The following is a 14,370-nucleotide window of genomic DNA, read 5'->3' as shown; positions in this document are numbered from 1 at the left end:
TTCAATTATATGCAGAAGTTTCAGATCTGAAAGCACTGTCATAGTTAAAGATGTACTGACAAACTAACACAGATTCCCAGTTAGTCAGCCTTGTTTAAACTGTACAGTAGCAATTAATCCTTTATTAACAAATAAAAGAATATAAACAACCCTAAACATTTTGACTTTCCATTCTTATGGACTTTAATCACCGTACGCCCAAATCATTACCAAATGAGTTAGTATGAAAAGTTGTTAGATGCTCTAAATTAAACTGCAAGATATTTTTGTTTGGATAATAGTTAATAAAAACTATTTTTCTTTCTGCTTACCAGTAGATTCTCAAGATGCATTTACTAGAAGCATGAAGACAAACACATACACACACACAATTTTAAAACAATAGGTATCCGGACTTCGATGTCACTTCCTCTGAAAAATCATATTGTTGCAAACTACTTTGTTCATTATTTACTAAGAAAGGAAATGGAGAAATCCAGATTTATAGCACAGTGCTCCAGGACTCAAAGTAGGGAAAAAACGGAAATACGTTTACCTAAGCCTTCTCTTTGCGAGACTTTTGGAGCATATCCTCTCCATACTACTCTGAAGATTAAGCAGGGCTGTAATTGCTTGCTTCAAACACTCTTTGTCCTCTTCATCTTCACTTTTCTCTTCTAATTGCTATGAACAGGAAAAGAATACTTTATATGATTATAGAACCTTATAGGTCAGGTTTTATCTTTCAGTGGAAAGCAAGGGTTTCCTTTTGATGTAGTTATGCTTGCAATAATCTAACAAATAATAACACTATGAGAGGAAAGGGACAATTAATCTAAGTAAATCTGGTGATTATATGGAAACATCAATGCTGTATAATATTCTTAGCACAGAACTGAGTTGGCATAGATGCTGCCTTGAGAATGGATGAAAAATAAGCACAACTTTCATTATACCAGTTCTTTGTTGGTTCTCTGCCTCAAAACAGTATCTAATTTGGCAAGCCAGTTTTAACAGGTCAATTTGAGGTGGTGGGACTTACTGGAAGTGAGAGATAACATTGACCAGGGAAGGGAGTAGAAGTGGGAGTGTGATGGTGGGGAGGAAGGAAGAGAGAACAGCATTGGAATCCTCTCAATTCACTTTGGTTGGGATCTTTTTTTTCATAGTAGTTTTATTAAAAATAATTACGATAAAAAAACTAATAAACTAAAAAAGAAAAAATAGAAGGTGCAGAAAAGAAAATAGGAAATAAGAATATAGTAAAGAAAAAGTAAAGAAATATAAAGAAATGATTTCCCCCTTCATCACAAGTATAAACAATTTTACTAACTTATCACCTTCTCTTAAAATACAACAAATGATCCCTTCCCATATGTTATCTATAAACCAATCCTTAAATCCTCATCATTTCAGTCCTGATCAGTAGAAGTCCATTAAGGGTTATCAGAGATAACAACATATGTATTTTAACCTTGATCAAATAAACCAATTTTATATTCCTTTTACTTTTAACAATCTTGATCTTTAGTTTCTTCAAATAATGTCCTAGAACTTTTTTTTTCATTTTTTCTTTATCCCTTCTCACAAAATTCTTCAAAACTTTAACAAGCCTCTTTTGAAAAATCTAGTATAGGAAAATTATCCAGGTCACTGTCTTGATTTGTTATTTGTATATCCCTTTTAATAATTAAGATATCAGCTGGTTTCTTTTGTATGTCCAGTGTAGCATCTTCTTCCATATCATTCTTGTAGTCTGTCTGTCCTGCTTCAGGTTTCAACCCTGCACACTCACACACAATCGCTTATGGAGTTTAGCAATTTTACTCCAAGGCTGAAGAGATAACAGTGAACAAAGGAATGTAAACAGAACTGAGGCTTGCCTGAAGAGTTTGCTTTCTAAATAGGAGCATGCAGAACAGTAATCCAATCCAAATCCAGGGCTCCAAGACCCAGGTCAGGGTTGTCAGCCAATCCAGAGGTCAGAGGTTCAAGGTTTCAAACACAAACAGGATTTGCAGAAATGTTACATGAGAGCCAGAGGTCAAACATCATTTCTAGCAAAGAAAGCATGGGTCAGAGCTGCTTCTTAAATAAGGCTGTGGCCAGCTGTCACTAATCAGATTTACTCCATTGCTTGGCGAGGAGCCTAATAGACCTTTGCTGCTCTGCTCTCTTCTCTACTCATCGGGTGCAGGGCTGGGAGGCCTTATGTCATCCTCAACTGACTTCTCCAGCTGCTCAGATGGTGCCTGTGGTTGATCAGCCTCATGTGATTCCTGGCTTTGTCTCTTCTGAGGCTGACATTCCACTGGCTCAGCTGGAGGAGCTTTTTCAGAGTCAGATTCAGATTCAGAATCTGAGTCCTGACCCTGGGCCATGACAGTGCCATTTTTAAATCCACTTTCAGATCAGTCTCAGTCTTGTCCAGTAAAAATTGCTCCTCTTCCATAACATCTTTTAAGCACAGTCTATCTGTAGAGGCAGAAAAACTTAAAATAACTTCTGGGTCCATTGTCTAAAACTATCCTTCAATATGTCCAATGTTAAAATATTTTGCTCCATTCTGGATTTAGTAAGTCAAACTTAAGTGTTTTTCACCTTTAATTGTAATCTTTAGTTTCTTCTAGTGTCCAACCTTCAAAGTTCCTTCAAAAGAATTCAAAACAAAAGCATTGTCTCACAGGAAGGATTCTTATAATTAATTCCAAAATCTTATTTCAAATTCATCTGGACCCTTGGTCTATTTGTAACTTTCCAAAATCAAAGTTCTAATCACCCTTTTACTGTTTATTAAAAAAAAATTTTTTTTAAAGCCCTTAAACTGTATTTAACACTTCTTTCGCTAAGGATTGAAGAAAACTCACCTGGTGTTTTCAGACTAGTCGATCTGAAGGTTCCTAATAGCTGAAAAGCAGTTAACAAGCAATTTCCTAGTGGGATTGGAAAAGGAATCATGCGAACCCAGTGTCCTTTTGAAGGCGCCAACTGTGGTTTGAGCAAGATGGCTATTCCCTTGTCTCCCAGAGCTCTGCTATAGACCGCTGTCTTGTGGTCTCCTCACAAGGAGCAACTGTCTGGAGCACTTGTGGGCAATCTCAAGTCCTTTTCTTGTCCAGAGAGAAATTATGAAGAGCTGGTTTACTCGCCAGCTCTTCATTCCACTGCAGTTGTCAGCTCCACTTTTGTGGAGCTGTCTTCAGTTCGCCATTTCTTCCCCGGAAGTCCACTTTGCTTTGGCTCTTCACAAACCTAGCAGTTTTTCTGCAACTGCTTATGTATCTAAAAGGATTACTGCAAGATTCAATGAAATTTCCCTATTTTTTCCCAAAATCTTTGAAAGAAAGAAAGGTACAAGAAATACATCCATGTCTTCATGAAGAAGCATAAAGAAAAAGCAAAGCGTTTTGTTTTATTTTTATTGACTGCAGTGGAACAGGGGGAGGAAATTCAGAGCAGTGGCACTGGTCTTAGTGGGAAATTAGCAGGGGGAGCCCTGAGGTACACTGAGGAGAATTTTGAGGTCCATACGTGGTCTGCCTAGCATCCACCTCCTCAATAAATTATAAGGTGAGAGGTTTTTTAAAAAAATACCTTTGTTTCTGCAATAAGCTCTCTAATCAACAGTACATAATACTGTACATCAACACTAAGTTGATCTAAATAAGAGAACTGCAAAAGTACAAAACAACTTTAGAACAAAGTATAGTCTGAGTTATAGGTATACCATTTATTTCCATTACGTGTGGATTTCTTAGAGTTTCAACACAGAAGACAGAGTCAATGTGGTGAATAGCTGCTAGAATAGGAGCAGGGAGATCCAGCGGGGTGGGTGACTTTGGACCAGTCACCCTCTCTCAGCTTAATCTATTTCATAGAGCTGTTATTATGGAGAAAAATAGGAAAAGGGAGTGCTATGCACGCTCTCACATGTCCCTGGATGGAAGGTGGGATATAAGTCTAAATAAATAGGAAACAAACCCTGAATTTATAATCTTTATGTAGACAAAGCAACATAGCAAATTCTGACGTCTTTAACAAAAATAAAAAAGTTGGAGTTTTCTTTAAACTTTAGTTAACATGATACAAAGCATTATGAGTAAATAGTCTGGTTATACATGAAGAGAACACTTAGATTCTTCCCCATTCCCTAGTTAACAAATTTACCCTACAGGGACATATACACAGAGATGATGGAGATTCTGAACTAGCAGTGTTGAAATGTTTCAAGCTAAAAATACTGAAATTCCCAAAAATGGAAAACTTTTTTTAGGGAGGTACCACTGGCAATTTATTGAAAACTTCACAAATATTAGATGGAATTATTTTTTCTTACCTTTAAAAGTTCGAAATAGTGAAGACAATGGTAAACAGGAACTAGAAGTAGCCTAGGTAAAACATACTGAACAGCTTCTTTAAAACCATATCCAATTGACTGGAAATTAAAAAAAAAATATTTCAGTGTTATGGATAACTCTTACAATATACAGTGGTACCTCTACTTACAAACTTAATCCGTTCCATGACTCTGATCGCAAGTCGAGTTGCTCGCAAGTCGAGGTAAATTTTCCCATAAGGTTCAATGTAAATACGGTTAATCCGTTCTGCCCTCTGAATTTGGTCGCACCCTGAAGCAAATTTTCCCATAAGGTTCAATGTAATTACCGTTAATCCGTTCTGGCGTCCGTGGACCACGCGTCAGGGGCGGCAAAACGCCCGCGCGCCAGCATCAGGGGCGGCAAAACGCCCGCGCGCCAGCGTCAGGGGCGGCAAAATGCCTGCGCGCCGGCATCAGAGGCAGAAAAGCGCCCGTGCAGCGGGGCGGCAAAACGCCCGCGCGCTGGCGCCAGGGGCGGAAAAGCTCCCGCGCGCCGTGTGGCGGGGCGGCAAAACACCCGTGCGCCGGCGTCAGGGGTGGAAAAGCGCCCGCGCACCGCGCAGCGACAAAACGCCCGCGCACCGCGTGGCGGGGTGGAAAAACGCCCGCGGACCACGTGTCAGGAGCAGAAAAATGGCCGCGGACCACGTGTCAGGACGGAAAAATGGCTGCCGACCACGTGTCAGGACGGAAAAATGGCCGTACCTCGAGGCGGAGTTCGCACATCGAGGTAAATTTTTGGGGCCGGAGCTGGTCGTATCTCGAAAATTTTGTAAGTAGGGGCGTTCGTAAGTAGAGGTACCACTGTATATAATATCCATTATATAAATGCATTACTTAACATACCTGCAAATAGAATGCTGCTCCAGGCTTTGATAACTGGCTAAGAAAATGGTCATGAAAGCCAGTCCGTAAAATATCTTGAGTGTATGATTCATAAGGATCAAATGCTAGCTCCTAAAGGAAGGATTGAAGAATATTTCAACTGACTCACTGCTTCAAATTATCTTATTAAAATATGATAAACATAAATTCAAGCATTCATGAACTTATAAATCATTGCTTTAAATTAATCAAAAGATAGCCCTGTATTAACACAGATGTATATTTAGGAGGAGGTACCGAATGTATATATTGTTATTTCTAGTTAGAAAGTTGGTAGTGTTTTTGTCTTTCAGTGTTTAAATTGTTTTAAGTGCTTATGTTTATGATCTTTTAAATTAAAAAAACCCTTTAATTATAGTACACAGATACAATTAAGCTTCCTTAAAAATTTCAGATAAGTACTGGGCATTTTCCAATTCCAACAGTGGCCAATTTAAAGAATTTTAATTTAATTTAATTTAATTTGATTTGGGGGGGTCTGGTAATTGAGCAGGAAGTCGGGATTCACTCGATTTTTCAGACTTCAAATAAGGAAAGTATATATAAGAAGGAAGAGAATTACTGAATCTCCAAACTGTGACTTCTTCAAAAAAATGTGCATATAAAGAAGAATTATTCTTATCATTATTGTGCTCCCAATCTCACCTCCATCTGAACTAGAGAGTTATAATTACTCTTGAGTAAAGGTTGACTTCTGCTGCCTACAGGAATATGTCCATGTATTTTCCTTAGTAACTATATGGATGAGTTATGTCATTTCTGGGATTCTTTTGTTTTATTTCCCACTGTAGTTTTACAGAAATACTATTGCTTGGTGGCCTCCCATTAAACTATTAATCAGAGCTGATCCTGCTTAACTTTTTGGGCATCCACTAAGGTCTGCTAGTCCTGCTATTACAGGATCCAGAATCTCTAACACATTAAAAATCTCCATTTGACTTAACTCTGATTATGAAGGATCTCTGAGTACTTGTTGCAATGATTTAAGAATGATATACAAATGTTTAGAAAAGAAAGTAAAATAAAAATTTTCTTTGAAAAATATAAGTTGTTTATGTATTTGTAGAATAGCCTGCCCAAAGTTAATTTGGGAACGAGTGGCTGAAATAAATTCGAAATGGAAGAATATTTCATGTTCTTTGTAATTTCTCTCCTGCTTCAGAAAGTATTATGATGAGGTGGAGAATTTGAGATAATTTATGTTTTTAGAAGTTGTTAAAAGGTTCAGTACAAGTAAATTTTAATGAATTACAACAGTGGATAAAAACAGCAGAAACTAAAAATTAGAAGAAATAAAGTAAAAAATTACAAGGTAATAAAGAGGTCTTTTTCCTGTTGCCAGAACAATAATGGTGTATGTACCCAATAGATCTCTGTAGGATCTGGAAATCTAGGATTGCACTGAAAAGCATACAAGTAGCCCTCACTTAATGACCATTTATTCAGTGACTGCTCAAAGTTATGGTGGCATTGAATGAATGTTACTTATACCTGGTTCCCAAAGTTACAGCCGTTGCAGTGTCCCTGCAGTCACATGATCAAAATTTGGGTGCTTGGCGGCCCGCTCATGCTTATGACTGCAAGGGCATTTCAACTACCCCCCACCCTCCTATCTCCCCCACTATCTCTGCCTTTTTGGCCACCTTGCACAGCAGCACTCCTTGGTGGCAGCAGGGCTGAAATAGAGGGCCAGGGATTTCAGTAGTCTCACCTGGCTGCCACTACTCCCCTGGCTTCTACTTTAGCCCCAGTGTTGTTGCTGCCAAGAAGTGCTGCTTCAAGCCCCATGCTGCGGCCAGCCACCCCAGCGCCACAGTGCAAAGCCCCAGCCACACTTGCTGCCCTGTGCTCCATATGCAATTTGAAGAACAGCAGGTATGGCTTTCTCGCAATACTTTGGAAGGTCTCAGAAGCTTTCTGAAAGCTTTCCAAAGCATCGCGAGAATGGCATGAGCAGCCTTGGGAAGAAGTCCTGGTGTGGCCAGCAGCTACCTCGCATAGGGCCAGGCCAGGCATACCTCATCAGCAGCAGGAGGAAGACCGCAAAGGTCAGCTGGGTGTAGCAGGCCCTGCAGAGCACAGGGCGGCAGGGGCAGTTGGGGCTTTGCGCTGGGGTGGCTGGCTGCTGCACAGGGCTTGAGGCAGCATTCCTCAGTGATGGTGGTGGTGCTAGGGCTGAAGTAGAGGGGGGACAGTGGCAGCTGGCTGAGACTGCTGAAGGCCCCAGGCTTCTACTTCAGCCCCAGCTCCATTGCCAAGGAGCGCTGCTGTGCAGGGAGGCCAAAAGGGCAGAGATGGGGGCAAGATAAGTGGGTGGGAGGAGCTGAAGAGGAGGCAATCCCTTACCTTACCAAGGCTTGGGGCTGGGAGGGACCAAGCTGGGAATGGCTTGGATCAGGGTGGGTCCTTGCCTAACAACTGGTGGGATTCGGTTAACAATGGCAACAGGGACTTCCGGGATTGCTGTCGCTAAGTGATACAGTCATGTGATGTCAAGCTTTACAACCACATCACTTAGTGACAGAAATTCTGGTCCCAATTACCGTCGTAACTCGAGGACTACCTGTACAAGCCAACATAAATATATACTCTTTAGTATCTATATATTCAAGAGGTCATTCTGGAGAGAGGTAGGGGCTTTAAGTGTGTTCCCTTTCTCTTGAGCTCTCCATTTATTTGGACAAATGCCAGGGAAGGGCTTTAGGTCTAGGAAGGAATGAAATATTATTGTACAATAGTATTGTATGATTACAATATTCAGTTCCACTCAGTAGCCTAGCCATGTGTTTGTACTAACTGAAGTTAAGTTAAACACTACAGTAAACTAAATATGATGGCACTGAGACTTAATTGTAGAACTTTACCCTCAACACCTAGTTTCTTTAAATGACTGAAATCTTTGAGAGGTCCAGAAAAATCAACATGATCACACCTCCTCTATCTTTCATACAGCAAAGATTATTTCAGAGGGTAACCAAGACTGAATGCCTAAAACAGATCTTGGATAAAAAAAAAAAGTTTATCTAAGAGTATCTGAAAGTAATTAACCACTATTTGGCTCAAGCATCTTCAGCTTCTGATAATTAATAAGGTTGGGCAAAAGTTAGATTTGGAGTTTAAAGGTGATTTGATCGAATCATCAGCTGCCTTCAAATCTACCCAACAGCTTTTGCATGCCCAAAGTCATTTTTTTCCCCTCTGAATAGAATCAATGTTTTGCGTAAGACTGAAGCTGATCCAAAAGCCCCTGATAATTAACTATTCTGTGGAAATGCAGCCACAGGCAGCACAACCTGCTAAACAGAGTTAAAAGGAATAGAGATGCCATAATTCAACTTTGGGGCCAAAAGAAACCGCTGACAGCATAGCATTACTTTTTTTTTTTTTTATGTATGATGCACCCAAGATCAGAAGAACAAGAAAACAGACCATAATAGACCATTCATAAATAATATTTACCTCAGCTAAATCTTCAAAACAGCTTCCTACTAATGGATGGGGACTGCCTTCATCAGTCATTTCTACTGTATCTTCAATATGGCCTAGCAACTTCACACTAAGTTCATGAATATCTGATACTCGGCTGAATATATTCTCTACATCCTGCAAAACAAAAGTATTGATCAATAGTATCTGGAAGTAGGAATTGAGATATCTAAATATTAAGTTTGTTGATTATAGGAATTGATTATTGTTGATTATTATTCTATACAGGAAATAATGAAATAATACTCCACATAATGGGCTTTCATATTCAACTTTCACCATTTATCTCATTGCTCTATACACAGTCTGCACAAAGACACTCTTCCACCTTAGGCACAAGGCTCTTCAGATTCTGTCCTTTAATTACATCTGTACTTAAAATTCAGATGAGCAAGAGGAAAAAAAAGAGAGAAAAGTTTTTTTTCAACTCATGGTTAGTAATCTAGCTTTCTTTAGCCAAGAGTCAATCACAAATGCATAAATTCTGGTACAACTAACTAATGAAACTTGAGTACTACTAATTTATAACTGGTATCATATACCTTTAACAATTAAGGAGAAATACAAAACATCCAAATACTTTATTCCATACAGGATGTTTTGTGTACGTGTGTGAGAGTTATAACATTTCATGGAAGATTATTTGTATAGATTCAGCTTTATTTCTTTACTACTATGCTACATATTAGCAATTTAGGAACTATGATGAAACAAACATTTATGGGAAGCTATACTCATCCAGAATGCTTTTTTTTATTACTATCTCTATAAGAATTATATTAATTGTGTATGGTAAAAAAAAAAAAAAAATCCCCTCTCACCCCTATGGGTGGTATGTGTCTTCCTCAATCTCGGGTCCTCTACCAGAGGCCTGGGACTTTGAGGGTTCTGTGCAGTATCTTAGCTGTTCCTAGCACTGCACTCTTCTGGACAGAGAATTCTGATGTTGTTCCTGGGATCTGTTGGAGCCACTCTCCCAGTTTAGGAGTCCAAGCCCTGAGTGCTCCTACCACCACTGGGACCACTTTAGCCTTTACTTTCCACATCCTCTCTAGTTCTTCCTTCAGGCTCTGGTACCTCTCCAGCTTCTCATATTCCTTCTTTCTGAAGTTGCTGTCACTTGGCACTGCTACATCTATCACTTCTGGTCCTTGTCTACTACCATGATGACTGGTTGACTGGCCAGTACCTGCCTGTCCATCTGGATCTGGAAGTCCCACAGGACTTAGCCCTGTTTTTCTCCATGACCTTCTGTGGAATCTCCCATCTGGACTTGGGAGGGACTAGCCCATACACTGTGCAGATATTCCTGTACACAATGCCAGCTACTTGGTTGTGCTGTTCAGTGTTTGCTGTTCCTGCCTGCATCTTACATCTGCCACTATGCGTTGGACTGTCTCTTTGCACAATCTGCACCTTGGGTCCTGTCTAGTGTGGTAGACCCCTGCTTCTATGGATCTGGTGCTTAGTATCTGTTCTTGTGCTGCTATGGTCAGTGCTGCCTTTTAGTCCAGCCCTTTCCAGCCACTGATAGGATTTCCCAATATCAACTACCTCAGCTGTCAATGGTACATCCCATGCAGGGGCTTGTCTTGCCATGGCATTTCCTCCACTTGAACTTTTTCTCATGTCTGCTGCTACCTCAGGCATTCTCTCAGCAGCTCATCTTTGGGTATCATCTTACTGATGTACCCCTGGATGCTCTCGGTTTCATCCAGGTCAGTGGCTTTGACACTCACCAGACCCCGCCCACCCTCTTTCCAGCTGGTATACGGTCTCTAGGTGTTGGACTTGGGATGGAAACCTCCGTATATTGTGAGGAGCTTCTGGGTCTTCACACTGGCAGCATCCATGTCCTCCTCTGGCCAGCTCACTATAATGGCAGGGTATCTGATGACTGGAGGGCCTACATGTTGATGGCATGGATCTTCTTCTTCCCTTTGAGCTGGCTCTTCAGGACCTGTCTTATCCTTTGGTGATACTTGGATGTTGCTGTCTTCCTTGCCTCATCGTGGTTCCCACGTGACTGTGGGATACCAAGGTACTTGTAGCTGGTCTCTCTGTCTGCTATGTGTCCCACTGGTAGTTCTACCCCATCAGCCTTAACTACCTGCCCTCTCCTTACTATCATCCGGCCACAATTCTCCAGTATGAATGACATCCCAATGTCCTCACTGTAGATCCATGTCAAGTGGATCAGTGAGTCGATATCTCTTTCACTCTTAGCATACAGCTTGATGTCATCCATGTAGAGGAGGTGGCTGATGGTAGTTCCACTCTTGAACTTGTACTCGTATTCAGTCCTTGTGAATGAATGAATGAATGAATGAATATATGTATATGTATGTAAATATATATAATGGAAGAAATGTGGAATAGATTTGAATGACATAATTTGTTGGACATTTTTATGTTTTAATATTAACTGCACTCTTATATGTATTTATAGCCACCTTTTCGGCAAGAAATTGCCTCAAAAGAAAGCCCACCATAATATTTTAGTCCTTTTACAGTATTCAATTGGCCCTCAGTGTTAAAAATATGAACTATTACCAATAAAATTATGTAATGATATGCCCATAGTTAGCCTACTGATTCACAGAAACAGTGTTGAAAGGAATTTGTGACAAGAAACTACTTCTTAAAGGCAACTGTGCAATGATAAAGAAAAAAAAAAAGCAGGACAAATGGTGGCTCCAATTATACTCAACTCTTCACTGCCTTTAATAAGAGCCAAGGATTGGGGATAGGGTAGGATTGCTCTTTACTTCACAATTCCAAATAGGAAGTAGGAACATAACAACATAGTTCTGCTGGATCAGATCAAGCCCTACTGTAGTCCAGCTTTTCAGTTCCCACCCTGGCCAACCAGATGTGGGAATATATCCTCCCACTACTGTTTCTTTGCAACCGGCATTTGGAGGAATACTCCCTTCAATCCAGAGGGAACACTAAGTATTTAAAACTATCAGCTCTGATGGACCTGTCCTTCAGTAATTTATTTAATTCTCTTTTAAAGCCATACAAAAATAGCATTTATCATCACAACTTTGCTAATGAATTCTATAAGCTAATTATATGCTATGTAAAGAAGTACTTCCTTTTGTCTGCTCTAAATTTCCTTCTGTTCAGCTTTACTGACTGATCTCTGGTCCCAGTGTTCTGAGAAAAGGAGAAAATCTGTCCACTCTCTCCATGCACTACTTGCCTTTATACACTTCAATCATGCCCCCCCCCCGGTACCTATTCTCCATGGTAAAGAGTCCCAAACGTTCTAACCTTTTCCCACAGAGAAAGCGTTTGACCTGCTGATAATTCTGATTGTCCTCCTGCGCACTTTTCCCAGTTCTATAGACTTTTTCAAATGTGGTGACCAGTCTGCATTTGAGATGTAAATGTACCACAGAGACACAGATACAAGGTTGACAATTTTATTTTCAAACCCTTACCTAGTGATCTCCTAGAAAATTTGTCTTGTTCACAGCTTTCACACACTGAATTGGCATTTTAATTCCGCTATATGTTAGTTACAAACAACTCAATATTATGATTATGATTATTCCTGCCTCTCTCTCTCTCTCTGGTCAACTCAAGGGGACAAACATACCTAATAATCCTTCCATCTATTTTTCCCCACAACCACAACCCTGTGAGGTGGGTTGGGCTGAGTGACTGGCCCAAAGTCACCCAGCCAGCTTTCATGCTTAAGGGAGGCCTAGAACTCACAGTCTCCTGGTTTCTATGCTAGCACCTTAATCACTACACCAAACTGGCTCTCTGGTATTGGTAAAGCTTTTTGGCCCCTTTATGCATCACTCTCTAAACACTTAAAATTAACTGTATTTGCCATCTGATTGACCATTTACCTGGTTTCTGGAGTTCTTCACAATAACCTCTGGTTTGTACCATCTTGAATAGTTTAGTATCATCCACAACTCGCCTAACTCACTACCAAGCTTAGATCATTTATGAACAAAATAAAAAGCACCAGTCCCCACACAGAGCCCTGAGGGACTCTATCTCTTCCTTCCCTCTACCATGAAAATGTCTTTGCTTTCTGGTTAGGGTTTTTTTTCTTTTTGGAAGAGGGGTTGTTTTGTTTTTGCTTTATAGTCTTTCTTTCTGTTTTTTTAAGCAAAGTAAACAGGTCCTCTTATGCCATGATGGCTAAATTGATTCAAGAGCCTTTAATTATGATTTTTATATATTTGTACGTTCAAAATGCTTTTGATAATGTCAGTAGGATCACCTCTCTCCCCAAAGCTGTTCAAACTCTCAAGGAACTCTAAAAGCTTCACTTGACTTCTAGAAGGTTCAACTGATTGGGGTCACTATAACTCAGCTCTAGAAGGAAGCTGGCATACACATGCAATAAAATAGTTTGTATATATGTAGACAGCCAACAGAATGTGGGTCCTAAGTGGCTATACTATAACTTTAAAAATGGATGGATAGATAGATAGGTTTTAAGATGCTCATGCTTATTATATTTTCTCCTAATTTAGTCCTCTAATGAAATAAAAAAGTATTTTTCCCAAATAACACTAACAAATTTGTAATATATAAAAATAAATTCAAAGTACTTACATGACCTGAAAACAGTTTTGGATTGGTAATAAAAGGTTCTCTAAAAACTTTTATTATGAGATTCAGCTCCCTTATATATTGTCGAACCTCTGCCATGAATGACTTTACAAGATCATAGTAGGTTTGTTCCCCTGATGTGGAGGGTTCTTCATCAGATAACGTCAGTGTACTAATATCCTCTACATCTTGATGGAACATATCCATCAATACCTGTTTGAAAAAGAGGAAGATCTTAACACCATATGACAAAGACGACAATATATTGAAATGTGCAATCATATTAAGGTATAAGTTTGTTAAACCACCAAATATTTGGTCCAATATTAAACTGTTAGTGTGAAAACTAACAATCTATAAGGTAAGTAGTTATCTGAGGATTATACGAGCAGAAGGAAAAGGAAACTTTTAAAACTAGCAGTGACACCTCACTTTAAGTAAACATAATTCAAGTCAGTATTTCATCACAATCTCATTTGTCACTTAAGAAATCTGTTAAGGTCTTACAGGTAGTCCTTGACTTACGACCATTCGTTCAGTGACCATTCAAAGTTACAATGGCGCTGAATGAAGGGACTTACAACCAGCTCCTGAAGTTACAGCCGTTGTAGTGCCCCCGCGGTCAAGTGATCAAAATTCGTGTGCTTGGCAGCCTGTCACACTTACCACCACAGGGGTGCTTCAACTCCTCCCATCCACCTATCTCCCCCGCATCTATGTCCTTTTGGCACCCTGCATTCCGCAGCCCCCGCTGCTCAAGCTGATCTTCGCCATCTTCTTGCTCCTGCTGCTGACCAAGCATGCATGCCTGGTCCTTCATGAGGCAGCTGCTGGCCACACAAGGCCTTCTTCCCAAGGTCATGCATGGCTGTTTCCTCGCAAGACCTGGGGAAGAAGGCCTTGTGTGGCCAGCAGCTGCCTCGCGAAGGGCCAGGTTGGGCACCCCTCATCAGCAGTGGGAGCAAGAAGACGGCAAACATCACCAGGGGCCATGGAGTGCAAGGTGGTGAGGGCGACTGTGGCTGGGATGCCTGGGGTTTCCTGGGCAAAGCCCAGCC

The 14,370-nt window shown here is 40.3% G+C and overlaps 1 protein-coding gene across 1 annotated transcript in view; it reads right to left on the bottom strand.

The window, feature by feature from the left end:
- The window catches only part of SOS1 (SOS Ras/Rac guanine nucleotide exchange factor 1), a 61,499-nt gene that overhangs the window by 34,757 nt on the left and 12,372 nt on the right, over positions 1–14,370 (bottom strand). Inside the window, exons 5-9 of the mRNA XM_007435606.4 lie at positions 13,316–13,525; positions 8,702–8,845; positions 5,204–5,314; positions 4,316–4,414; positions 536–663 (exon numbers count right to left, since the gene is read on the bottom strand). Coding sequence (XP_007435668.1) covers positions 536–663; positions 4,316–4,414; positions 5,204–5,314; positions 8,702–8,845; positions 13,316–13,525 — 692 coding nt within the window. The remainder of the gene's footprint in view (positions 1–535; positions 664–4,315; positions 4,415–5,203; positions 5,315–8,701; positions 8,846–13,315; positions 13,526–14,370) is intronic.

This window comes from Python bivittatus, unplaced genomic scaffold, assembly GCF_059951505.1.
Source record: "Python bivittatus isolate LINGU-HERP-01145 unplaced genomic scaffold, Pbiv_v1 ctg000020_np1212, whole genome shotgun sequence".
In the NCBI taxonomy this organism is placed as follows: Eukaryota; Metazoa; Chordata; class Lepidosauria; order Squamata; family Pythonidae; genus Python; species Python bivittatus.
The sequence above is the reverse complement of the archived record's forward strand: the minus strand, read 5'-3'. Positions and strand labels throughout refer to the sequence as shown.